Source organism: Silurus aristotelis (genome assembly GCF_946808225.1).
Source record: "Silurus aristotelis genome assembly, chromosome: 9".
NCBI lineage: Eukaryota > Metazoa > Chordata > Actinopteri > Siluriformes > Siluridae > Silurus > Silurus aristotelis.
The window spans coordinates 16,230,934-16,255,740 of NC_139582.1; the positions used below are offsets into that span (position 1 = coordinate 16,230,934).

At 41.5% G+C, this 24,807-nt stretch overlaps 2 protein-coding genes across 5 annotated transcripts in view; one reads left to right on the forward strand and one right to left on the reverse strand.

The window, feature by feature from the left end:
• Positions 1–1,229: 1,229 nt before the first annotated feature.
• Positions 1,230–24,807, forward strand: part of tfb1m (transcription factor B1, mitochondrial) — a 31,967-nt gene continuing 8,389 nt past the window's right edge. For both annotated transcript variants that reach the window (XM_083551118.1, XM_083551119.1), the window contains exons 1-6: positions 1,230–1,357; positions 2,008–2,140; positions 2,415–2,566; positions 2,823–2,931; positions 3,492–3,643; positions 5,441–5,560. In XM_083551118.1, coding sequence (XP_083407244.1) covers positions 2,008–2,140; positions 2,415–2,566; positions 2,823–2,931; positions 3,492–3,643; positions 5,441–5,560 — 666 coding nt within the window. In that variant the 5' untranslated portion in view covers positions 1,230–1,357. The remainder of the gene's footprint in view (positions 1,358–2,007; positions 2,141–2,414; positions 2,567–2,822; positions 2,932–3,491; positions 3,644–5,440; positions 5,561–24,807) is intronic.
• Positions 15,734–24,794, reverse strand: LOC310731466 (claudin-20). 3 transcript variants are annotated; one of them, XM_083551144.1, is made up of 2 exons: positions 24,016–24,794; positions 15,734–18,706 (listed from the first exon to the last, which is right to left on the reverse strand). In XM_083551144.1, the coding sequence occupies exon 2, from the start codon at positions 18,607–18,609 to the stop codon at positions 17,881–17,883; it is 729 nt and encodes a 242-aa protein (XP_083407270.1). In that variant the 5' UTR covers positions 18,610–18,706; positions 24,016–24,794; the 3' UTR covers positions 15,734–17,880. The 3 variants fall into 3 exon arrangements, with proteins under 3 accessions (XP_083407270.1, XP_083407271.1, XP_083407272.1); XM_083551145.1 differs by lacking the exon at positions 24,016–24,794 and adding an exon at positions 19,110–19,235; XM_083551146.1 differs by lacking the exon at positions 24,016–24,794 and adding an exon at positions 18,938–19,062 and having other exon boundaries at positions 17,676–18,706.

A 24,807-nucleotide genomic window follows, 5' to 3' on the forward strand; every position in this document is an offset into this window, starting at 1 on the left:
TGCTTGAATTAATAAAGTACACCAAATCAGTCCTTTATAATTTACTTAGAGCTACACTTACCAGCTGAGATCATGTGTGAATATAATATATATATAAAATTTTTTATGAAAATGAAATTAATAATTTATAGAATATAATAAATGAATCTTCTGGTTTCTATGTGATGAATATTAGATTTCCGTATTGTTGTCTTTATGATTATGAATCAGTTTGTAAGGCTACACTGATGTGTATTGGATGATTTCAAATCATGATTTATCAGAAACATGTATGTAATAGAAACCCAAAAGAAGAAGTTTACATTGACTACTAATGTAAAATCAGAAGAAGCAGAAAATATACCTAAATATTCACTTGTTCACATTTGTGTATCTCTGCACCTTTCAGAGTTTCCCCTCAACCACTTAGATGTTTTACATTACTGCAGGTGTGCCATATACTGTGTATAGATTTAATGCTGCTTTATGTGATGTTCAAAGTTTGGATTTGGTTCTGTCTTCATCAAGATGCATCATTAGCAAAATCTCTGTTCTATATAAGTGTATTTCTTCCCACAGACAAATGATCTCTCTATTAAATGCTTTGCATTTAAACCTGAAGCATGACTCGTAGAATTGTTTTACAATGTAAACATATTTATTACTCCGTTCATATGTATCATGGAATCTGTTCATACCCCCTTGTTGTTATGTTGCAGTCTGATACTACAATTGTTCAAATTGATGTTTTTCTTATTAATAGACACTCTACCCCATAATGACAAAGTGAAAAGCGTATTTTTTTAATGAAGAAAAAAACTGAAATTTTACTTGTGCATAAGTATTTACAACAACAGGTGCCTTCCATTTCTCTGGATCATTGCTGAGATGTAAACCTTAATTAGATGTAAATTAGATTCTACTTGTGGAAAAGTTTATTGATTGGACATGATTACCTTGAGGTCAAAAGACCTTGCTGCTACACACACACACACACACACACACATATATATATATATATATATAAAACCCTAGAGTACATATCTTATAAATCTTATAGAGACAGGTGTTTGTAAGTATTAAAATATAACATTAATTATATGTAGTTGACTCTTAAAAGGAAAATAATTCGTTTAATTTTTGGTTTTATTGCTGTTTTTTTTATTTAATTCCCCCTAAAACAGCTTTTAAATCAGTAATATATGTTAAACGCATGGAGTGGGTGAAGAAGTCCCGCCTCACATGTTCTCGATTGGCCAACTCCAAAATCCGCAGGATTTCATTGGTGGAAATAATAGTTCCGTTGTCCATCCCGGAAGTTTAACCGGAGGTTTAGAGCACGGCGTGTCTCAGGTGGAGGGCAACGTGTTTAGAAGAGGTCAAGTGCACTTTTTTTTTTTAGCTTTTTAATTCTTTTATTTACGTGTGTGTGATTTTCTATGGCACTAAAACACGGATTATTATTCAGCTATTAGCAGTTAGCATGGTAGCTTAGCGAGTTTTTGTTTCTATGCCGTGAATGATGTTTAGTTATGAGATTAAACATGCTGTAGGCGTATTTCGGGAAACCGAGCGTGTACATATTAAATTTCGTATTATTAATGGGACTTCATAAGGTCGTTTAAAGCATGAAAATATGTTAATAAAAATCGAATACTGTCATTTCCGATATTTTGCCGACTACTATGCGCTGCTTTGACCACTAGGTGTCGCTGTTGACCGAGTTTGAGGCCAATGTTCACTATAACACTGAAGGCTGATTAATGAACTCCAGCAATTAAAGAAACCACGAGGAATTATTATGACATTGAAATGTAAACAGCTATAATGGCAGCCAAAAATAAGCAGATAAGCTTTAATTTTTTAGAACTCTTAGTGAATGGCCTGATGTTTATAGTTGGAAATTGGATGTACAGATTCCACTTTGATATTCATGATATTGAGCTGAATTGAAGTAAACAAGTCATTTCGATTCAAGCTCTTGTTCCTGAGGTTTGGGAATTTAAGATGTTCTGTGTTTCTATGTAGATGGCAGCGTCCAGGAAAATAGCGACTTTACGTTTGCCTCCTCTTCCAACCATCAGCGAAATAATCAAACTGTATAACCTGAGAGCTCAGAAGCAGCTGTCACAGAACTTCCTCTTGGACTTGAGACTCACAGGTGAGGAAGTACCTGTACTTGTACCTAAATCATCATCTTCTTCTTGTTAATGTGGAGGTTATAGCACTGAAGTGTTTTTCTGATTGGTCAAGAGATTTTATTAACTTTAGTAGAAATGTACAGCTTCTGTAACATAAGTGAGATCAGGAATTAGCTCAAGATTATTAAGTCTAACTAGAAACAGATAAAATTTAAATCCTTGGCTAAGTGTGTAAGAGGACGTGATTTTCTACCTGATTGTGACTTGGATCATGTTGATGTTGTGGTGCTGTAGATAAAATAGTCAGGCAGGCGGGGAACCTGAGGAACGCGTGTGTATGTGAGGTTGGACCCGGGCCTGGAGGACTCACCAGATCCATCCTGAATGCCGGTGCAGCTAATCTCCTGGTTGTGGAGAAGGACTTGCGCTTTATACCTGGATTACAGGTCTGTGTGTTGGTCTTCACACGATGGAGAACCAGAAATGAACGTAGTTTTAAAACGAATAACAAGAATAATAAATAGTATAATAATAATTAAATGAAAATCTATAAATCAGAGTGTACTGAAATAAATCACGACAGTAAAATCCGATATTTAAAGTTGTGGATGATTTTGTTCGCTTCATTGTAACTTCAGAATAAAGTCTGATCCGTTGTGCAGCTTTTGTCTGATGGTTTTTCCCGCTTGTGTGTTGGAGCAGCTGTTATCTGAGGCGGCTCCAGGACGAGTCCGGATCGTCCACGGTGACGTTCTTGCGTACAGGATGAGCTCTGCTTTCCCTGCACACCTCACTAAGACATGGGACGATGGTAAGACTGGTTTGATTTACGCTGAGATCACAAACGTGCACGTGTAGTCTCATAACACACACCGTCTCCGGTGGTACAAAAGCATCTGGGGGCTTCTTTAAGTCAAATCTCATTCACACTTCACACACAAACCCAACAATATGTAGCCTGTGATATGATTCTAATAATTTGAAAATGTAGCAGAAGAATAAAATTAATTCATTTATTAAAAACACGAACGTGTGCAAGTTTGCAAAAAAACAAAAATCTTTTTTCATTACATTTTCAATAAAAAATGTTATTCTCGGCCTCAGGAGAACCAGAGCTCTTTCTTTTTTTCTGTAAACAAGAGCGCAAAGTAAAAGATCACTTTCAGCGTAAAATTGAGTGTAAATACTGAGATACAATAATCACAAAGCAACTTTACAGAAATAAATCAATTAAGAAAATGAATAATATATGAATACAAATATCGATCCCTAATGATGAAATTGCTGGTGTGTTAATGGTGTGTGTGTGTGTGTGTGTGTGTGTGTGTGTGTGTGTGTGTGTGTGTGTGTGTGTGTGTGTGTGTGTGTTAGAGCCTCCAGATATTCACATCATCGGGAATCTCCCCTTCAGTGTCTCCACTCCACTCATCATCAAATGGTTGGAGGAGATGGCCAACAGGAGCGGAGCGTTCGTGTACGGACGCACCAGACTCACGCTGACCTTCCAGAAAGAGGTGGCAGAGGTGAGAACATGAGCAGCGCCTGACTGTGGTGCAGGTGTACATTCATGGACACGTTCTTATTTCTGTAGCATGTTGTCTGTTTGAGGGATGTTCAGGGGAGAAGTCTCCAGTGTCACACAGGAAACTCTTGCTTTTTGACATCTTCAGTGCAGAGGAGTTTGCGCTTCCATGTGTCGTCGTATAAGTAAAATAAAACAACTCCGGGGACATTCCGTTACAGGGAAATTATCAATTCAAGGATGTGAGGGCAAATCAGCATCTTATCACAGCACCACTTTATACACAGTGTGTTTCCTGGTTAAGGCATTAAGGCATTGGACTTTGGATCTGAAGGTCAGAAGTTCAAATCCCTGCCACACCATGCTGGTGTGTTGAGTGGTCCTGGGCCCCCGAGGAGGGCCCTTAACCACATAGTTGCTCAGTTTATGAATGAGATCAATATGTCACTCTGGATGTCTACCGAATGGCATAAATGTAAATGTGTGTTTCTTTTGTTATATTTATTTCTGTTATTTTAATTTAGAAAAAAAAAAAGAAAAAATAAATTCATAAAAATTTTTTTGGTGGTTCAAAGTTTTGTTTGTGCCATGAAATAAATGTAGAATTGTGGGGGAAAAAAATTGCACAAATCTCAAATATCTGAAATGAGATTTTGATCAGTATTATTGGAGGGAGGCTAATGATTTTTTTTTTTTTTTTTTTTTTACATTTTATTAATGTTAATAATTGTGATATAATGGAGGGTAAATTTTGTCCTCGAGGGTGTGCAAACTTTTTTTTTCCCCTTCATTTTCACTGAAGCTGTACAGAAGGCGAGGATCGGCAGCAAATGTCTCGTGAGTTTAATAGCTGTAGGGATTTTTACTCTTGTTCTGATAAGTCATGTATATCGGATGAGCAAATTAACGCTAATTACATGGGACTGTTCAAATTAATGAACTAATTTGATCTTGTTCGTCAGCAGGCATACGGAAGTGCTTCGTTTTCTCACACACACCACCTATAAAGAGTGTTACAGACTGTACACATTAGAGGTTGACCTATTTTACTGATCACTAGGTTGGATCGTACTTGCAGATAACCAATTAATCAAATGATTTTGGTTTTTAAAATGGATATTGGATAAAAAAAATAAAAAAAAACACTACAGAACTTTTCTTTTGCAAAAAAAGTACTTAATAATGAAAATCCGGTAAATTAAAAAAATATTAATATATACATGAATAAATACAATTATAAATTATTATAAATTATAAATTTATAAATAAATATAGCCCTCTATAAACATATATAGCGCCAACCGTCCAGTCTCGCGTGTAAAAACAGTGTGTGGCATTAGTGATTCGCCACTAAGGGCCGCTCTCGCAATGACAGCGGAGCCACTCCAGCTTCGAATGCAACCCGGAAAAACTATCGTCATGGATTTCATTTTCTTTTTCACATATTGAGGTTAATAAGATGAAAAAATACGCAGCTTTTTCTCAGAAAACTTTGTTTTACCATCTGACACTGGAGACCATCTGTTACTCCTGTTCCTTATTTAATTATTTAATTATATTATTTATTTATTATTTAATTAATTGAAGTTGACACAATCGGTCGTCCTCAAGCTTTTACTATAGAAAAAAAAGGTCTTATGTGCATTAATATACACCTGTGTTTTTGCAGCTGGATTAGACAGTGAGCACCTTTTGAACATCCAGAATTCAGCAGTTTATGATATGTTAAGCCAGATGTTAAGTGTAGGTATTCGTGATTGTACAACCTGATGACGTTAGTTTGCTGGTTCTGTTTTAGAGATTAACAGCAAGCACTGGAAGCAGACAACGCAGTCGCCTGTCTGTCATGGCGCAGTACCTGAGCACTGTGAACCACTGCTTCACCATCCCGGGCCGAGCGTTCCTCCCCAAACCCGACGTGAGTCTGCACATCTCTCCTCACACTCGTCTTTCACCAACACGTCTGGGTTTTCACTGAGTTTACAGTACAGATACAGAATCGCTTTAATGCAGGGTCACATGATGTTCTGTAACCGCAGCAGTTTGTTTCCCTGTTGAGCGTAAATATTTAAGAAGAGGTTTTTACGTTCTTACATCGTCATGCTTTAGGAGTTTTATTTGAGCGATTTGGGTTTAACTGTAATTGCATTTCAATTATGATGCAGGAATTACAATATAATTACTCCGTGGTGGATTTAACAGTCAAGACTCTGGGTGCACATTATACGGGTGGGGGTTTGGACCCTCACTGTTGGGGACTTACCCCTATCTGCTCAGCTTCGTGATAAGCGACAAGCTTGGATCTACAAAAACAGCGTGAGTTTTCTCCTGGGAACCACTCCACTGCTCCGGTTCCAGACACCACAGTACCACCCAAATTTCCCTGCAGCGCCCTGCTTATAAACATGACTTTTCACGATTGTGACCTCTTTGACCTCTAATCGAGCGTTTTTAATAACCTGTAAGTTTCTTTGAGCTCGTCGCTACATTTTCAGTTGCAATGTTCCTGCATTGTCGATGAACAGCAGCATGTCGCGGTGGTACGATTGTTTCGGGCGTATTGTTGAGGGTGGAATTGAGTGGGAGAAGGTCACGGTGGCTGTGGAGCCCTGATGGGATTTGTGAAGTGTTTTGCTTTTCCTCTGCGTGTGGGTTTTATTTACACACCCTGCGTTCTGAACGGATTAAAGCTGCTGTACTGCGTGAAGACAATAACGTTGCGAGTCTGGGTGTGTTAATACACGGAATAATCAGGAAAGAGGCGTGATGTGAGGGAGCGAGAGCAGACCAGAGCAGGGTTATTGATAATCGGAGGTATGAAGTGATAGTGACGTGCTGCTAGACCGGTTTGTAACGCACCTTGATTTATGTCTGACCATCGAAACATCACGGCTTTGAGGCTCCTGCTTCTGTCATGTTATGTGACTTCGCCTGTCCTTGAAGGCTGCCATACGTGCTGATTGGCTGAGCTGTGTGTGTGTGTGTGTGTGTGTGTGTGTGTGTGTGTGTGTGTGTGTGTGTGTGTGTTTGTGTGAAAGAAAGAAAGAAAGAAAGAAAGAGAAAGAAAGAGGGAGAAAAGAGAGACCACAGACCCACTGCACACTCAACCTTTACCAACATGGATCTCGTGCGCGTGCGCACACACACACACACACACACACACACACACACACACACACACACTTGTGTCCCTCCTCCTACCTGACATTTATTTAACATTAACCCACACACACACTTTGTACACAGCAGCTGCTCGTTAGATGGAACTAAAGCAGTGTCAGCAATAAAGAGTTAAAACAACGAATTCAACAATTAAAAAAATAAAATTGAGATAATCAGTATATTATAATGAAATAATAAATATTGCTAATAAAATATTACAAATAAAATACACCATTGAATTTTAATAAAATGAAATTAGAATAAAATGACAATTATAAAATGGATTCTAGAAGACAAAATAAACATCATACCAAAAAATGTGAAATAATAAAAAATACAAAATAAAATATATATAATTATCAGTTCTATTTATTGTTTTGTATTACATTTAAAAATGTTTGATTAATTCATTCATTATTTTTTGCCATTCTGCGGGAGTCACAATGTTTGTTACACACACACACACACACACACACACACACACACACACACAAGAGAAAGTGGCCAGAGATGGATGAATGATGGCGATTGATCAGGCAGCAGAGCGAGGCGTGGAGCGCCCTGAACACATGCCTGGCCTGATGAATGCCTCCGTCGGCTCTGCTCCCGGCCACACACACACACACACACACACACACACACACACTTTCTTAATGACCTTCAGATTACAGCAACACTCATGTTAAAATTGCAATAGTAAGGGCATCACACTGTTGTAAAAATTTCAGACTCATAATCAATAATAATAATAATCAGATCAATTTGCATTATTGCCATTAAACCAATATGGTTTATTTTTTTTTTTTTATTTAAAACTGCTGTATGCATTTTTCTGCCTCTGAAATGCAGTCCATACACAGACCACAGCTGCTCGAATAAGACATTGATTTTTATAGAAACTTTAATTTTAATGCAAGAATTTCTTGCATTAAAATGTTTTTATTTATAAATTTTTTTCCATCTCAGGCAAAATTGATTGAATTGTTTCTAAGGCATAATTTGAGCAATATTCAACAATTCACCACTAATGGAAGGAATATTTCTTGTAAAATGTAAAAAGAACTGAAAGTAGTTAATGTACATTTTTCAAATATTTAATCAATGCCTGTTTGATACTGTCCCACATTTACCTTGTGCATGATTTGACACCTCTGTTTGTGGGCGGAGCTGTTTTCAGGGCCAGAAAAATGCTTGAAAAAGTTTAAAATATAGGAAGCAATTAGATCTATTGTGATCTATAGAAACTGTTAATCAGGCAAAGGAAGAATGATAATGTGAATATAAAAGGCCTAAAAAAAGTTTAGCTAATAAACTGTTCATGAAGCAGTGGTAAAATAAACTAAAAACATCACTGATGTAAAAATGTTTTTAAAAATGTTTTAAATGACATAAAATTAACAAAATCTATACAGTGCCATTGACTAATAAAGATTTACAAACAAACAAAAGAAATAGTTTACTGTTCCAGTGATATCTAAGATAAAATTATATCACAGAATCGTTTATCGCAATATTAATGTTATATCGATATATTGCCCCGTTCTGCAGACTGCCCAGCTTCTTCAGCGCCACGTGCTTTACAGGTGACACGATGGATTATCAAATAATAATGAAATCGTCTTATTGACTAATATTAAATGTCTTTAATTTGCATGTGTATGAACAGAACAGTGGCCACGTCGAGGATCAGCGCTCTCATTATGATAAACGAGGCCAGATCTGATTTCCAAATGGGGTCGACTGAGGTATCAGGGGTATACAAAAGCCCCTGGCAGCTTTCCTTTAATTCATCAAGTCTCAAGGTTAAATCTAAAAATACACCTGTTTTTTAAAATGAAGCACTTTTGGAAATTGGTCACTTAAACATTTGAGGAGTGCAGGAGGCTGGATCACGGCCAGGTTTCTATACGCTCCAGACGAGAATGCGCTTTCGTTTATAGAACGGAAGAACGTAGACGTATTATTTTCTATGAATCGGTAATCCGATCCTTGACGCTCTCGGCCAGGCAAGGTCACGCAGAGAAGTAAATCCTCCTAACTCGGACGTTATCAGATGAATATTCAATCATTTACGCCGCGGCCTGGGTGTTTGCCGCATGACGCCGTCGTGGCTCCTGTAAAAATGTCCAGAATTTATTGCGTAATTGAGATTTATTGAATCACGCTGCTTCACCCCTAAGTAGCAGCTTGATGGGGAAATGACTTGTGCTTTATTTCATCCCCTTTGTCCACTGCACAGTATAGTAGGACCCTCAATGTGCTATGCGTTCGCTAGAAAGATGCAGAAAATGGTGCTTTGTGGTTAAAAAGGCTGAACATGTGCACTGGGATGTGCTGCCCAACACCTCCCACCTTGTGCACCATTGTTACAGAGGCTCTAACCCTGAAATACAGAAGCGTTACATTTTATTCCACACCTTCTGGAGAATAGTTACATCCCGTGCATAATCAGCCCTCGCCCTCTTGGGTCATTTTTGTTTCCCTGATAAACAACGCTCACTCAAGCGAACAGACTGTAGATATTCCCCGGATACTACTTTTTTTTTTTTTTTTTTTTGACGTGGGGTTTTCATGCACGAGCATAAATATAAAGCCCTGCAGCAGTGAAGCAGTGAGGCAGTGCTCTGTGTGGAATATTACAAGCTGTGAATTGTCAGATAGGATTCTCTCTCGGGCTCGTCGTGCCTGTCTCAGCAGTTTACAGCCCACCAGGCGAGGGCAGGATCATCAGTCTTCAGAGATGTGCCCTGGGGTTAGAGCTGCTGAGGCATCAGGGAGAGGTCACCGTGTGTGAGAGAGAGATAGATACACGGTCATACCCTCGCATATCATATCCTGCGTCGCTGCTTTTCGTTAGCACTGATGCAGATGTGAGGTCTGGAGATGACTGTTGCTTGGTTTCATGGTTCATGAGTCATTTCGATGATTCTTCTTTCTTAGGCGAACATGCAGTGGTATTTCAGTGCACGTCAGGATCATTTCGTCTTTCCAACCAGAGTAGAATTTGATTCAGGTTACATCCATGGTAATCCTGATATGTATCTTCATATGTGCTCATTAGTATCTACTGGCCTGAACCCAGCCATTAGGGGGGCACAAGCCAGTGCACTCTTAGTGCCGGTCCCAAGCCCGGGTAAATGGGGAGGGTTGCGTTAGGAAGGGCATCCAGCGTAAAACATGTGCCAAATCACATGTGCCGGATCACAAATGAGAATTTCATACCGGATCGGTCGAGGCCCGGGTTAACAAGACCGCCACATGTATCGTTAGCCGACAGGGTACCGGTGGAAATTGGGCTACTGTTGGCCGAAGGAGGAGAAGAAGAGGAGGAAGATGTCTACAGAGACGGCAGGAAAAGGAGCAGTGTAGAAGAGTAGAGGTTCGGGTTGGTACTTTAAATGTTTGTACTATGACGGGTAAAGGGAGAGAGATAGCTGATATGATGGAGAGGAGAAAGGTAGATATGTTGTGTGTTCAGGAGACCAAGTGGAAAGGGAGGCCAGGAACATTGGAGGTGGGTTTAAACTGTTTTATCATGGTGTGGATGGAAAGAGAAATGGTGTAGGGGTGATTCTGAAGGAAGAGTACAGTAAGAGTGTAGTGGAGGTGAAGAGAGTTTCTGATAGGGTGATGATCGTGAAGGTGGAGGTTGAAGGGATGATGATAAATGTCATCAGTGCCTATGCTCCACAAGTTGGCTGTGAGATGGAGGAGAAGGAAAGATTCTGGAGTGAATTAGATGAAGTGGTAGATGGTGTACCTAGGAAAGAACGATTGGTGATTGGGGCAGACTTTAATGGGCATGTAGGTGAAGGGAACAGAGGTGATGAGGAGGTGATGGGTAGGTATGGTTTTAAGGAGAGGAATGTGGAAGGGCAGATGGTGGTAGGATTGTTTTGGAGGCGAAGAAGAAGAGGAGGAAAGTAAGGTTTGAAAGAAGAATAAGATGGTGGAAACTGAAGGAGGAAGAGTGTAGTGTGAGGTTCAGGGAAGAGGTCAGACAGGGGCTTGGTGGTGGTGAAGAGGTGCCGGATGATTGGGCAACTACTGCAGGAGTGATGAGGGAGGCAGCTAGAAAAGTACTTGGTGTGACATCTGGAAATAGAAAGCAAGACAAGGAGACGTGGTGGTGGAATGAGGAAGTGCAGGAGAGCATTAGGGGAAAGAGGTTGGCAAAACAGAAGTGGGATCGACAGAGTGATGAGAAAAGTAGGCAGGAGTACAAGGAGATGCGGCAGCAGGTAAAAAGGGATGTGGCGAAAGCCAAGGAAAAGGCATATGAGGAGCTGTATAAGAGGTTGGACACTAAGGAAGGAGAAAAGGATTTATACCGATTGGCCAGGCAGAGGGACCGAGCTGGGAAGGATGTACTGCAAGTTAGAGCAATAAAGGATGGAGAGGGAAATGTGTTGACTAATGAGGAGAGTGTGTTGAGAAGATGGAGGGAGTATTTTGAGCAGCTGATGAATGAGGAAAATCAGAGAGAGAGAAGGTTGGAGGATGTGGAGTTGGTGAAGCAGGATGTAGATAGGATTAGTAAGAAGGAAGTGAGAGCAGCGATTAAGAGGATGAAGAATGGAAAGTCGGTTGGACCAGATGACATACCGGTAGAAGCGTGGAGATGTTTAGGAGAGATGGCAGTGGAGTTTTTAACCAGATTGTATAACAGGATTCTGGAAGGGGAGAGGATGCCTGAGGAATGGAGAAGGAGTGTGCTGGTACCGATCTTTAAGCATAAGGGAGATGTGCAGACCTGCAGTAACTACAGGGGAATTAAGTTGATCAGTCACACCATGAAGTTATGGGAAAGAGTAGTGGAAGCCAGGCTGAGAGAAGAGGTGACCATCTGTGAGCAACAGTATGGTTTCATGCCGAGGAAGAGCACCACAGACGGAGGGCAGGGGAGTGATGCGGTTGCAGGGAGAAGAGGTGGAGAAGGTGGAGGAGTTCAGGTACCTGGGGTCAACAGTGCAAAGTAATGGAGAGTGTGTTAGAGAAGTAAAGAAAAGAGTGCAGGCAGGGTGGAGTGGGTGGAGAAGAGTGACAGGAGTGATTTGTGATAGTAGGGTATCTGCAAGAATGAAAGGGAAAGTTTATAGGACTGTGGTGAGACCTGCGATGTTGTATGGATTAGAGACAGTGGCATTGAGTAAAAGACAGGAGGTGGAGCTGGAGGTAGCAGAGCTGAAGATGTTGAGGTTTTCGTTGGGAGTGATGAGGATGGACAAGATTAGAAATGAGTTTATTAGAGGGACAGCACATGTAGGATGTTTTGGTGACAAGGTGAGGGAGGCGAGATTGAGATGGTTTGGACATGTGCAGAGAAGGGACATGAATTATATTGGTAGAAAAATGCTGAAGATGGAGCCACCAGGTAGAAGGAAAAGAGGAAGGCCAAGGAGGAGGTTCATGGATGTGGTGAGGGAAGACATGCAGGTAGTTGGTGTGAGAGAGGCAGATGTAGAGGACAGGGTGGTGTGGAGACTGATGATCCGCTGTGGCGACCCCTAATGGGAGCAGCCGAAAGAAGAAGAAGAAGAAGTATCTACTGGCCTGAGAAACCGGAGCTTTTTGACATCACTTAATCCATTCAAAGAGACAACGTATAAACTTTAAAAGCTTCTTATGTTTTTAGGTGTGCAGAGGCATTAGAGGTCCACTATCAGCTATGGGCAAACATCCATACAGAGAGTTTTTTCCGGGTCCCTGTCCGCTGTGGTTACGAGAGCAGCCTCTATAGGCCAATCACTGACGCCACGTGCTGTTTGTTTTTACATGTGAGACGGCGTGCATTACTGAGAGCACAATGTAAAAACTCTCTGGGCAAAAAAATAGCTCCTAGGGTTTCTCAGATTCCCAATTAACCCTTTGGTAGTTATGGAGGAATGTAGATGTGGCGTAGCCTAGCAACCTGGGAGGAAATAAGCTTCTGTTTAACATGCGCTGAACGCCATTTCAGTCCGATGAGATGACCATAAAATAGCCGCAGGGGAAAATTCAAGCCTTTTAAATGGACTCACCTGCAGGAGAAACCAACCAGGGGCGGTTCTTCTCAAGGTTTCTTTGTAAACTCCTTTGTGATGATGTCTGATGATCTCGCAGCACTGATAAATCGATCGTAAGAAGTTTAACGGGGAAGAAGTGGGTGTTAAAAGCACCCGAGGGTTTGACTCGTGATCCGCAATCCGTCACTGCTCTGGTGTACTACAGAGACCCAGTAAGCAAATGTAGGTTAAACGCACAGGACTCCTTCTTCATCCTCGATTTTCCCTCACGAGGTTTCATAACAGTTTATTTCCTGAAATAATCGCGGTCGGATGGATGTTTGTTCTGAAAAGAGGAAACATGAAAAAGCCTCCGTGTCAATATTGATTTAAAGCGCAATTAAGCTGAAGAGTCGACCAGCCGAGGTACAACGCGATGGTACGCGATCCCACCGCCCTCGCAGGAACGAGCCATTTATAACGCCGGTTGCCGGGTTTGCCAGCTCGCCATCGGGTGCGTTAGGCTGAAAGTGGATGATTAGACGTGGCAGCTCTGTGAAAACGAGTACAGGACGGCTCAGGCTGTGTGACGTGGCTCGCGGCGAGCCAAATCCGGCAACATCAACACACACTGGGGTGCTATGTGCTGCAACCTGGACAACTAACCTGCAGCTTTACAGCCCACTGACAGTCATCACACCCACACACACACACACACACCCCAGCTCATCAGGGATTTCATGCGTAACGATGAGGAACCCAAAATCAGCTGTCATTACGTAGATTCAGAGTCAGTGGGGTCAGTAGTTAATGGACTTTTTCAGTTGCTGTAGGATTAAATGTTTACAGATCAAATATGAATTGAAATTAAATGTTTTAGAATTTCAGTTTTAATAATATGTACTTTGAACATGGTTTGGTTTTAATTTCTATGAGCCACAGTAGCTACAAACTTCCTGCAATTATTTGGTGATAGAACAGAATACATCAGAGATTGTAACATGCATGTTGGAGTTTGGAATCATTATTTTAATATGGTCTTAAAAATCCTACAGAAAGTCTGGAAAACTCTGGATTTATGAAATGAAAAATGTGTAGGAACCCTGAGGGCAGTTTTTAATGTTCGGAGCGCTCAAAATGTTTAATCACGTCATTTCTCTCACTTCGACTCCTGCACCAAGTGACTATCACAGCGAAGAGAAACTAAAATACGGAGGTGAGAAACGAGGACATGCTGAACAAAATCATGTTATTGCCAGTGTCGTGATAAAATTACATTTACAGCGTGTATGATTTTGGGCGTTTTCTCAAAAACGTGACGAGTCAAGTCGCACAAGCGGATCAAATTTTTCCGATTCTCTAAACAAACAACCTCTTCATCAACTCGACAGAGTTCTGCAAATAGCTCATAATATCTACAAGCACTTTTCTGGCCCAGAAATGCCAGAATGGATGTCTAGTTCCTGCTCAATCAGTTAGATGAGAGTTAGGAGACTTCTAGATCATGCTGGTTTGAATTGGGAGCATGAAATTGCAGTTCATTTGCAGGCAGATAGGGGGCGCCAAAAACGGCACACTGGTCCTTTAATGAAGTGGGACATTGAGAAAATCCTTGACAAAGGATAAAACTTGCACGTTCTTCTTTTTTTTTATCTATAAAAGAATTGGAAATAAAAATGTCAACAACAAACAGAGACAGTTGAAGAAAATGGCGTTTTCCAGACCGAAATTGCGTCCACAAAATAGTTTTATTAATAAAAAATAGAACTACTTGCACAAGCAGACTAAAACAGCAGAGACACACGTGAAGCTCATTTCTCTGCAAAAAAATAAGGAAGTGCTGAAGCATTCACAAAAATAAGCTGCGTCCGTTTCCCCCGAGATCCCTTCAGTCCGCCGCCGAACAGAGCTCCCCGGCCTCCCACGTGAAGCTCACTCGTGAACACGGTTTTTAAACCCGCCTCACGTCTGAAACGCGCTACTTACATTTAATCTGCTTTTTATTCAGCAATATTTCCACCAAAACATCTGCAGTAAATGCGGGATTACACGAGTCAAGGTGTAAAAAAAATGCGTCGTCTTCTTATAAAGAAGATTCTCTATAAACATGCCTGGGTGTTAAAACTGAGGACTGCATATATGTATATTCTCTTCAACAAAAAAACATCATCAATCAAGCTGCCAAACTGGCCAGAAGAGAGAGAGATATATATATATATATATATATATATATATATATATATATATATATATATATATATATATATATACTGCATCACAGAACTTTGCAGAAAGGAATCCCAAAGCATGAGAAATATATATATATATATATAAAAAAAAAAAATCTATTGTGAAGTGCTGAATAAAAATGGCTTATGATGATTGGTTGTAATGGAGTTATATAAACGCCCATGTTTGCACCTGACAATGAAGAGGATCAGTTAAATTACAGTGGGATCGTGTTATAAATAGTGTGGATTTGGCACATTCACAGCTCAATCTATGGCAGTGTACGGGGCATGAGGAGGAAAATTATTGCATCGAGTAATGCTAGTCATTATGGCGTGAGCGCTGGCACCGTGGGCATGAAGGGCGGAGTAATCTGCCCCAGGAGAGCATCTCCGTGCCCACTCAGCACGCCCACGGATGCCTGCAAGAGGGAGAAGCTGGGCAGAGCCATCTGCTCGCCTGTGGGAATCTGCTTTGAGAGGAAGAATGCGCCGTGCCATCCATCAGCGCCAGGGCTCGCTTTGCCAGCATGGATTAAAATCCTTGTCTCAGGAGAGCAAGAAGGCAGGTCCATGAAGAAGAAAGCAGTCACACCCTTACACTCGTATAGTGCTTTAGGGCATCAGGAAATGGATGAAAACAACAGTATGTCTGGTGGCATCAGTGCCCATAAATAAAATGGTGCCAATAGTTACGCTTCGAACTTTTATGTAGGATTTGGTACCGTTTTCTCGAAGCTCACACCTTTGCATACGGCACGTAGAGAACTAGGGCTGTGCGGGAGGATGAGCATGGCACTGTGAAATCAGTGGAGCTTGAGATGAAGAGCGATCTCCTGCTGGTGCTAATCTGACGGCAGATGCACTGCTGATGGGAACCGGCCCAAATCACGAAGGGGAGAACACGCGTCAGTGCCAGCGTCAATCGCAGCGTCACTGCCATGAAGGTCCAGAGTGTGGAGGTCCAGAGTGGCCCGTAATGTCCGGGGTTCGGGTTCCGGCGGTGTCTTTGGATCGCCCAATGAAACGGAGTTGACTACTAAACAGCCACACACTTTTTTCTCTAGCTTACTGACTCACACAGACCTCCACACACACACACACACACACACACACACACACACACATATTTGGGTTCAGGAATTGGTTTCCATAGCAGTGAGTATTGACGTGGGTAAAAAAAAAAAGCACACATGCAGCAAACTCCGGATGTGTGTGTGAGAGAGGGAGATAAAGCAGAAAGCAGCATGCACTGAGCAAGCTTAACCCAAAAAAAACCCACCCCACACACAGACATCATGTTCTGGTTTGTGTGAGGTATCATTCCAGACCCGCAGCTCCATTCACACTCTAATCACGTTTCTCCTATAAAAAAATAAATAAATAAATAAAAAAAACAGCTCGCTATAATGTTCTACTTCTAGTTTCTTCTCTTTGTTTAGGCACAGGCAATGTGGCTATGAGTCAAGTCTCTACCAGGCATTCCGCTGCATTATGCACAGGCTCCGATCCGAACTGCATGCTTAGGCAACGATCATATCAATCATTCTATCAGCTAACAAAATAAGACAAGAGATTTCATTAGTTCTGCTATTACTCAAAACGGACAGGACCCGAGAGAGAGAGTACAAAGAGAAAACAAAAACAAGGTCTTTCCTACCGGTACTATTGCCTTTAGGAGACGTATTGCCGTCTTACTTTAGAGCAGAGGTTACAAAAACATCTTTAGCAGCTAACTGATTGCTTTTCATTTCTTATCTTTGGGGGGGGGTCACGTGTAGGGATGCATCGATACTTCCGTTGGTATTGGTCCCGTATCACGTGCATACTCGAGTCTGTAACAAAATATCCCTCCGATAGCACGTTACACCACATGAAGGTTCCAAAGTGCTCAGAGTAACGACCGAGCAACGATCTAGACGCGGTAATGGTCAGTTAAGAAACTGTTAAGAACAAGCAATAGGAGGATTTTCAATACAAGTCCATAATAAGTGTAAACATCAAAACTCGCCCCCCGAGCAAAAGTTTCTACAGATAATGCTCTTTGAATAACAATATATAGTACATACATGCAAAATTATTGTTTGGTGCAGAAATGCGAACAAAACACTCTACATTTAGTATATCATTAACTGCACACAAAACCCCGCTAGCTGTCTATCGGTAAAAGTGCGTGAATTTTTTATATCAGGAAGCATAAACAGCGCCAAAAAAACTAGAGGTTGACCGATAGTGGATTATACCGATAGATAGGTTAAATCTTATTTGCCGATAACCGATTAATCAAATGGATACTGGATAAATGCGCTGGATAATGGATAAAAAACGCTGGTAAAATAGTACTGAACTTTGTTTAAAAAACAAGTACTGAATCATGAAAATGTGGTAAATGAAAGAAATATGATAAAACGTAGTACTTTAAACAAGTTATATCCAAAATGTAAAAAAAAAAAAAAAAAAAAGACACAGCACATATTGTTATTGATTCGCCTCTAGAGGCCGCTCTCGTATTGTATAACGCAACCTGGAAAAACTATCAATATCGATTTTAGACTGACGAATCCGTCGACTTCTACAGAGACCATTGCCGAACACTGCTGATTGGTTTATAAATACTAAGTCGATTTTTCTAGACAGTATCGATGCATCCCTAGATGTGTGTTTATTTTGTATTTTTTATTTTTTTTATCTAACGAATCCACTTCCCAGGAGACATTTAATTTACTCAGCTGTTTTATTAATTGTCCGCTTGTTTAGACATCGCTGCAGTTAATCACCACTGGTCCGTTCTCAAACTTTGGGAATTCCTCCACCATTTTGTGCTTGTAGAATAAGAGGAGGAGGAGGAGGGAGCGCAATTTCCTTTACACATAGTCCTGCAGGCTATACCCTGTCTTATTATCCAGAGGTGAGAGAGTGCAGTACTGGTGCTGGAGCTGGTCTAAGTGCTGCTGCTGGAGGAGTTGCTGCTGCTGCTGGAGTAACAGTTTATCCGGAGGCAGCAGGACGAGATCCTGAGGACCGTGGCGTTTGCCCGAGCACGACAGGCAGAAGATGAAGCCGCCGGCGAGAAGGAAACCAGACGAGACGAATGCGACGTAGACCGCCCCGCCTGGTTCGAACTTGTTGCTCTCGGGTATGCTGGCGTCCAGAAAGCTAGCAATGACCTCGTTGGTGTACCAAGATGCAGGCACCAGGCAGAGGAACCCCGAGGCTACGAAGCAGAACCCGGCCGCCAGCGCGGCGTGGCGTTTTGCTTTCCGGCCGCCTCCCCAGTGGGTGCACTTGAGCCCGAGCGAACCCAGGCAGAGCCCGAGTGCGGCCAGGACGCAGGACAGCACCATGGTGGTGCGTGCCGTCTGCAGGTACGCGGGCAGCGCCAGGACAGAGTACTTCAGCGTGCAGCTGAACATGCCGGTGCTGTACCAAGTGCAGTCCATCCATAGGCCCTGCATCTGTGAGATCACGGTGAGTATGCTTGAGCCCACGTCCGCGCTCACCTTCCAGTTGGGGAGCAGTGTGGCCACTGTGGCACCCAGGATGCCCAGGAGGGCAAGCACGAAGCCGAAGATCTGCGTGCCCGTGGACGCCATCGTGACCAATGTGTCTGCCTGAACACCATTCACACAGGTGCTCGTCTGGGCGTCCTGTCCTCTTTAGCACCAGCGCCTCTTCAGCACCAGCGCCTTCCTGAGGAAATAAATAAAAAACTGAGTAAGAGACAATCATCTTCATCCTCCTCCTCCTCCTCCTTCAGCACTTTTTCCTTCACCATCACGAACAAAGAAGGATAAACAACATTGTCTTCAAAGAGACACCCTGATCGGTTTGATGGCTCTCTTCGTTTCACGAAGAAGATACGTGGTTTGTTTTTTGAGATTAAAGCTCGCTACGTGACCCGCGCGTTTCACGCATACACACCGGGTGATCAGGTGAAGTAACTGAACGCCTCAGTATGCAATCTGACTGCATAACAGCTGCCGCTCGCTCGTGCTGTGCAGATTTATAATGAACGTTAAGAGACAAACGACGGAGCGGAGTTGAACGGTTCTGTTTACAGGAAAACGGCAGGAAGCTTTAAACACATGCTCACCTCCGGCTGGTGCAGAGTCGCGCACACGCGCAAATGCTCACAACACACAAGCAACGAAGACGCGCTCTGTACACACACGCTGCAAAGACACACGCAAACACACAGTCTATCTTCTTCTCTGGAGAGGACATCCCCGGTCTCTCTCTCTCCGTTTCTCTCTCACACACACACACACACACACACACACACCCCTCCTCAGATCTGCATTATGCCCACTGCAAGCGCAGATTAAAAGCTAGATTTTTTTTTTTTTTTTAAACCTCAGGCGCATATTGTAAGTGTTAGCATTCGGTTGCCATGTTTATCAAATTTCTCCTTAGGGAGAAAAAAAGCTTCTGGCCAGAAAAACTATACAATATACTTGTACCAACAACACCAAAAAATGAATTATGAATTTCGTATTATTAATTGTCATTAACATTTGTAAAGAATCAAAGCGAATTTAAAAACCTTAAGGTGTAAGAACATAATTCTGGCAACCCTGAGTATAGCTCCCTAATCATAACACAGAGGGCTTTAAATATTAAAGGTTTTTTTTTTTTGTCTACCAAATTACACACTCGCTTTAACGCTTTAACAGGTTAGATTTTTTTAAAGAATTTATTTACTTTTTATGCTAGAACATAAAGCACCTATTCATAGGACAGTAGCTAGCATAACTTACTCTGAGGCTAATTTGCAAAAATATAATGTTAACATAGAAAGAATTTATACGTCACTTATTTTTTAACATAATTAGTGCATATTTTAGGAAGAATTAATACAAAAGTACGACATAGAAAAAAAATGCTAACCAATAATTTCTTTCTTAGACCGACAAACATAAGCTTGTTGCATGATGGGAATTTCATTAGCTAGCCCAGGCTTTTTCTAGCCCAAATAATATTTAGAAATGATACAATTAGCATTTATAGTCTTTTTCTTTTGTGTTTTTCAAATGAGTAATCGATGCAGACGATCAGGTTAAGAATGTTTCGATTTTGACGCAATCGTCCATCATGCACGATTGTTCTAAACTAATACAACCTGAACGATCCGTCCTTGACTTTTCATCTGGCCAGATGTTTGAAATGCTCAGTGTATCTAAGGACTCGTCCTCTTTTTTCCTTTGTATATAAGGTGAATTTGGTTTAATTCGAGGCACAAACACAACAGAGGCACAGACACTCCCTATTCTGTTAACCCCCCCATTTCCATCTGCAGAGGAGAGGAGATGGAGGAGCTTCTACGACCTTGCTTCATGAATGACAAAGGGGACTGAGAGAAAGAGAGCGATAACGTGTACTCTGGGCTCGTTTTGTACAGACCGCATGACCTACGTAATGCACTTCGCTTTAACTTCATTACTTGACTTGGGTTTGTTTTGAAAGTGTGTGTGTGTGTGTGTGTGTGTGTGTGTGTGTGTTTTTCGATCTGTTGATTCTTCATCCCGGATCAATACATACAGTAAACCCAAAGCGAACCCTAGCAACAGTTCACACTCGTGTTTTCTGTTCTGCTGACCTTCATTTAATACAATGTCAGGTATCAGCTGCACAAACGATGTCCGTTTTCCGGCTGACATTTAGTTTTTAACACCAAAAACACCCAATACGGAGATTCACAACCATTTTAACAGCCTTATAACGAGAGCCACAGCGGTTATATTGTTGGTTAGTATAAATAATACTGGCGGTAAATCAGTGCAGGATTTGTGTAAAGAATGACTGGTGATGTTCTAAAGATGGAGTTGATGTGTTATATTTGTTCAATCCGTGTGAAATGGGTTCGAATGAAACCTGATACGTTTCATGCAGGACATATTAGTCATGTTTATTTGCAAAGATTTGTGTCGATTGACGGTACAAGTGACTCCCTCCTGCCACAGTGTCTGATGCTGAGAGAGAGAGAGAGAGAGAGAGGAAAAATCATGTTAAATAAATAAATAATTGTGAATGCAGAAAACTGCTAACACGCACCCTGGGAGTTTGAAGGCACGGCATGATATTAAAAGCACCCCGCTCTGTTTTTTTATCACCTTTTCACCGGGCATCATGATGCTTTCTCTCTCATATTTTATTTCCAACTGCTTTATTTTTAAAATCGTTCGCATCAAACCTCTATAGCTTCACGTCTCACAGATTTAGCGGAACGTGCACGCAGCTCTGAGGCCTGAGGTCACCCGAGCCCAAAACGACCTCGTTCCCGCGTCCACACCCAACGACGCTCCTGTTAATATAAATGCAAATGAAATTCCGACACGGATGCGTTTTTCAGTTTGTCGCCCGTTTTATTGCGCAATCAGGTTACTGGAACCTCAGATCTCACCCTCACGCTACATTCAGAAAGAACTTTCATTTATTCTCCCGTTTCGAAGACAACGTTCCTTTTTTTTTTGTACCCTTTCTCTTTCCTGTGTCTCGGCTGCAAAGATCTGCAGGCATCACGCAACACTTTTGCTCCTGCTCCATGCCTGGGGTTTTCCAGCAGCACTTTATTTATTTTCTTCTGCGCAGCAGCAGGAACTGCAGCACATCCCTCCATCCTCCTCTCTCCCTCCACTAAAGTACTTGCGCCTTGTCTTTGGGAAGCGCCATCGTGATTTATGCAGGACTGTTTTCTCGCCCTGTATTTCCCCAGCTGTGTATTGAATTGTAATGTTCAGGAACAATTTTTTTCCCCCTCTTGAGGGGGTTTCACCCGCTTCGGTCCTTCAGTCTCTCCCAATAACAAAAAATGACAAATTACCCATCACACGCCCCTTCTGCTGGAGGTGAAAATGGTTGAAGGGACTCTGAGAATGTTATTAACGTGAGCTTTGTGAATGTGTGATTATGGTTTAGAAATGCATCAGGTCACAATTTTTACTAGATCCTAATAAAGCTATTGACTCCGCTGCATTAAATTACTGATAATCGCTTCTCAGCGTTTCCGCAGGTCTTAAAAAATAAAAAAATCTCAGTTTTTGGCCTTAAAAAGTCTTATTCGCTGTCCTAGGTCCTGAATTCGCTGTATTATGACTATAAATGAGAGCAACGGCCAATCAGCTTTGTTTTTGGCGCAAATCTCTCCTGGATTGTAGCACAAACGTAAAACCTGATTTTTTTTACATTTTTATTTTTTTATTTTTTTTATCTACGTGGAAGCTTGACTTTACTTGAAAAAACGCAATTATGTCAAGGTTAAGGCCAGTCGCCAACAACGTATCTGTGAGTGTTTCTGATGCCGTGATGTAGGCCACAAATTTATTTCTAAATTGTCTTAAAAAGTCTTAAATTTGACTTTGTGAACTCTGCAGAAACCCTGCTCCTAAAAAACGATTGTTCTGCTGATTAAGTTCTAGAACTCAGACCTCAGGTCTTATGGTGGATACAAAATTTACATAGAAATAAATCATTAAAACCCTGTTATTTTGGTGTAAATAAGTGTATAACAAGACCAAATAATTTAATGGTTTTTTTTTTTTTTTTTTTTAACAAATCTATGAATTAAGACACGTAAAACTGCCGGTTTAATTAGAACTAAAGTAATAACGCTGTAAAATGAAGAGTTGGTGTGGATCAGTGGTGCATTGGCTGAGCTGCATTACAGGAAAATGTAACACACTTTGTGTTTAGGAGACGCTCCTTCATTGTGTAGTCACCATAGTTTTTTTTTTTTTTTGGTTCTTTAAGATTTGTACCGTTTATGGAGATTTTGTGGGCGGGGCTAATGGGTTATTTATGTCTGAAAACTTTCCGCTTTACACTTTTTTTCAATCGCTTCCCAAAACTCATTCCACAGCATTTAGTTCACATTTTTTACGGGGATAAAACTTTATCTTATTTTTGTATTTTCTGTTGGCAAAATAAATAACATGCATTCTCACTTATATTCAAAGTGCATTCTCACTTATAATTATTATTAACACTTATAAATAGTCGTCTTCCTTTTTATATCTAAGGAATAAAACAAAGTCTTGTTAAAAAGCTCTGACACGTGAGACTCCATAAACATAAAAAAATTCACTGCATCAGAATATCCACGCGTTACAGATTTTTTCTTCTGTTATATAACATTGTAACAACACTATTATATCCTTATATAAGCTGCTTATAAACAACTACAGTAATTCTAAAATCTAAAAGTTTTTCTGAGATTCAGATAAATTTTGTTTGTAATCAGTTTGTTTGAAATGGTTTGGGTTTAATTTCAGCTCGTTTTTCCCTTTTATTCAAATCCCTGGCTGAAGCGAAAGCGATGTCGGAGGCACTGGTTTTTCATGAGCTCACGTCAGCGGATTAACGTCTAAAGATCACGGACGAGGACGTGACGATGCTGCATCATAAATCATTCTCCAAAGTGTAGACTGCAATAATTAGGTGCATGTATCAGTCGCTATATTAACACCCCGAACATGCACAAGCGTGTGCACTCTCTCTCTCTCTCTCTCTCTCTCTCTCTCTCTCTCACACACACACACACACACACACACACACACACACACACACACACACACACACACACACACACACCTACCTACCTATCGCCTACAGATCATATAAGGTGTAATCAGTAGAGGAGGGTGTCTTTATCGGAGATGAGACTCGGAATAGTGCAGAAAAAGGCATTTTAAATCAGCATTGATTTTCTCGGTGTCATTTTCCCAATTAAAGAAACAAACGCCTGTGCTGCGTGACGACTCTCTCGGTGTCTCGGCTTTAAGTTGTGAGCAGAAGTGCAGAGCCGATAGAGGAATCCCTGCATCACTGCAGCATGCAAAAGTTAACAGCGAGCCGGCGCAGAGCCGAGCGACGTGTTGTTTTCTTTCTCCCGCACGCTAATTAAGTTTTTTTTTTTTTTTCCCCCGCACAGTCCCTTTCTCCAAAATCAAACAAAAATGAAAACCGACCGCCTTCCCTGAAAGACGCCGACTCTGCAGACGTACCTGGTTGAAATGTAGTCGACTGTTGTCTTGACGTTATCATGTCCGTATCCGTTTTTTTTTTCCCTCCCCGAGTCCTGAGGGGGTCCCTATAATCTCTCCACCAGAAAGAAACGATAAACACGTCGGAAAGGTACTCCTGGTACACGAGAAGGAAAAGATCCAGAAACCTACATTCCTCCGCTCAATCGCTCGTTCTGGCTTGTGTGCAGTACCATTTTATTGCTCACAATGAAAGGAAGAGCTGTGCCTCGGAGAGGGGGAAAAACGAGGCGGTGAGGGAGGGAGATGTGGGGAGGAGAGCAGCATCGCTCTTTTTCCTGCTCTGCTGTGATTACTTCAACAGTTTGTCATATTAGCTTAGTGCTGACTAGAGGATTGGGGGAAGAGAGAGAGCGAGAGAGAGAAAGAGAGAGAGATGAGCCTAATGTAGGTTCCTCCTTTCACTGATCCCACCATCAGATCATTCGTGAACGTTCCCACGTCCATGTTGGTGTTTATCCGGAGCTGAAAACAGCGCAGTGCTTCTTCTCTGTACATTTTTTGATGTGGCTGTTTTTCACTCTCTCGCAGGCGTTCTTTTGTTTTCATGGCCCCTTCAAACATGTGTTACTGTGGCAACTGCTGCGTCACTGCTTTTCTGTTCTACCTCTCATCCTCTCCTCCAGCTATCTGTCCATCACCCTCCCTCCCTCACTCCCTTCCTCCAACTCTCCCTCCATCCCTTCCTCCACCTCTCCCTCCCTGTGTGTACGTGGGAGTCATGCTTCATTGTGATTGTGTGTGTGTGTGTGT

Bases quoted from the DNA above. Each gene is read 5' to 3' on its own strand.
- LOC310731466 (XM_083551144.1), bottom strand. From the start codon at position 18,609: ATGGCGTCCACGGGCACGCAGATCTTCGGCTTCGTGCTTGCCCTCCTG.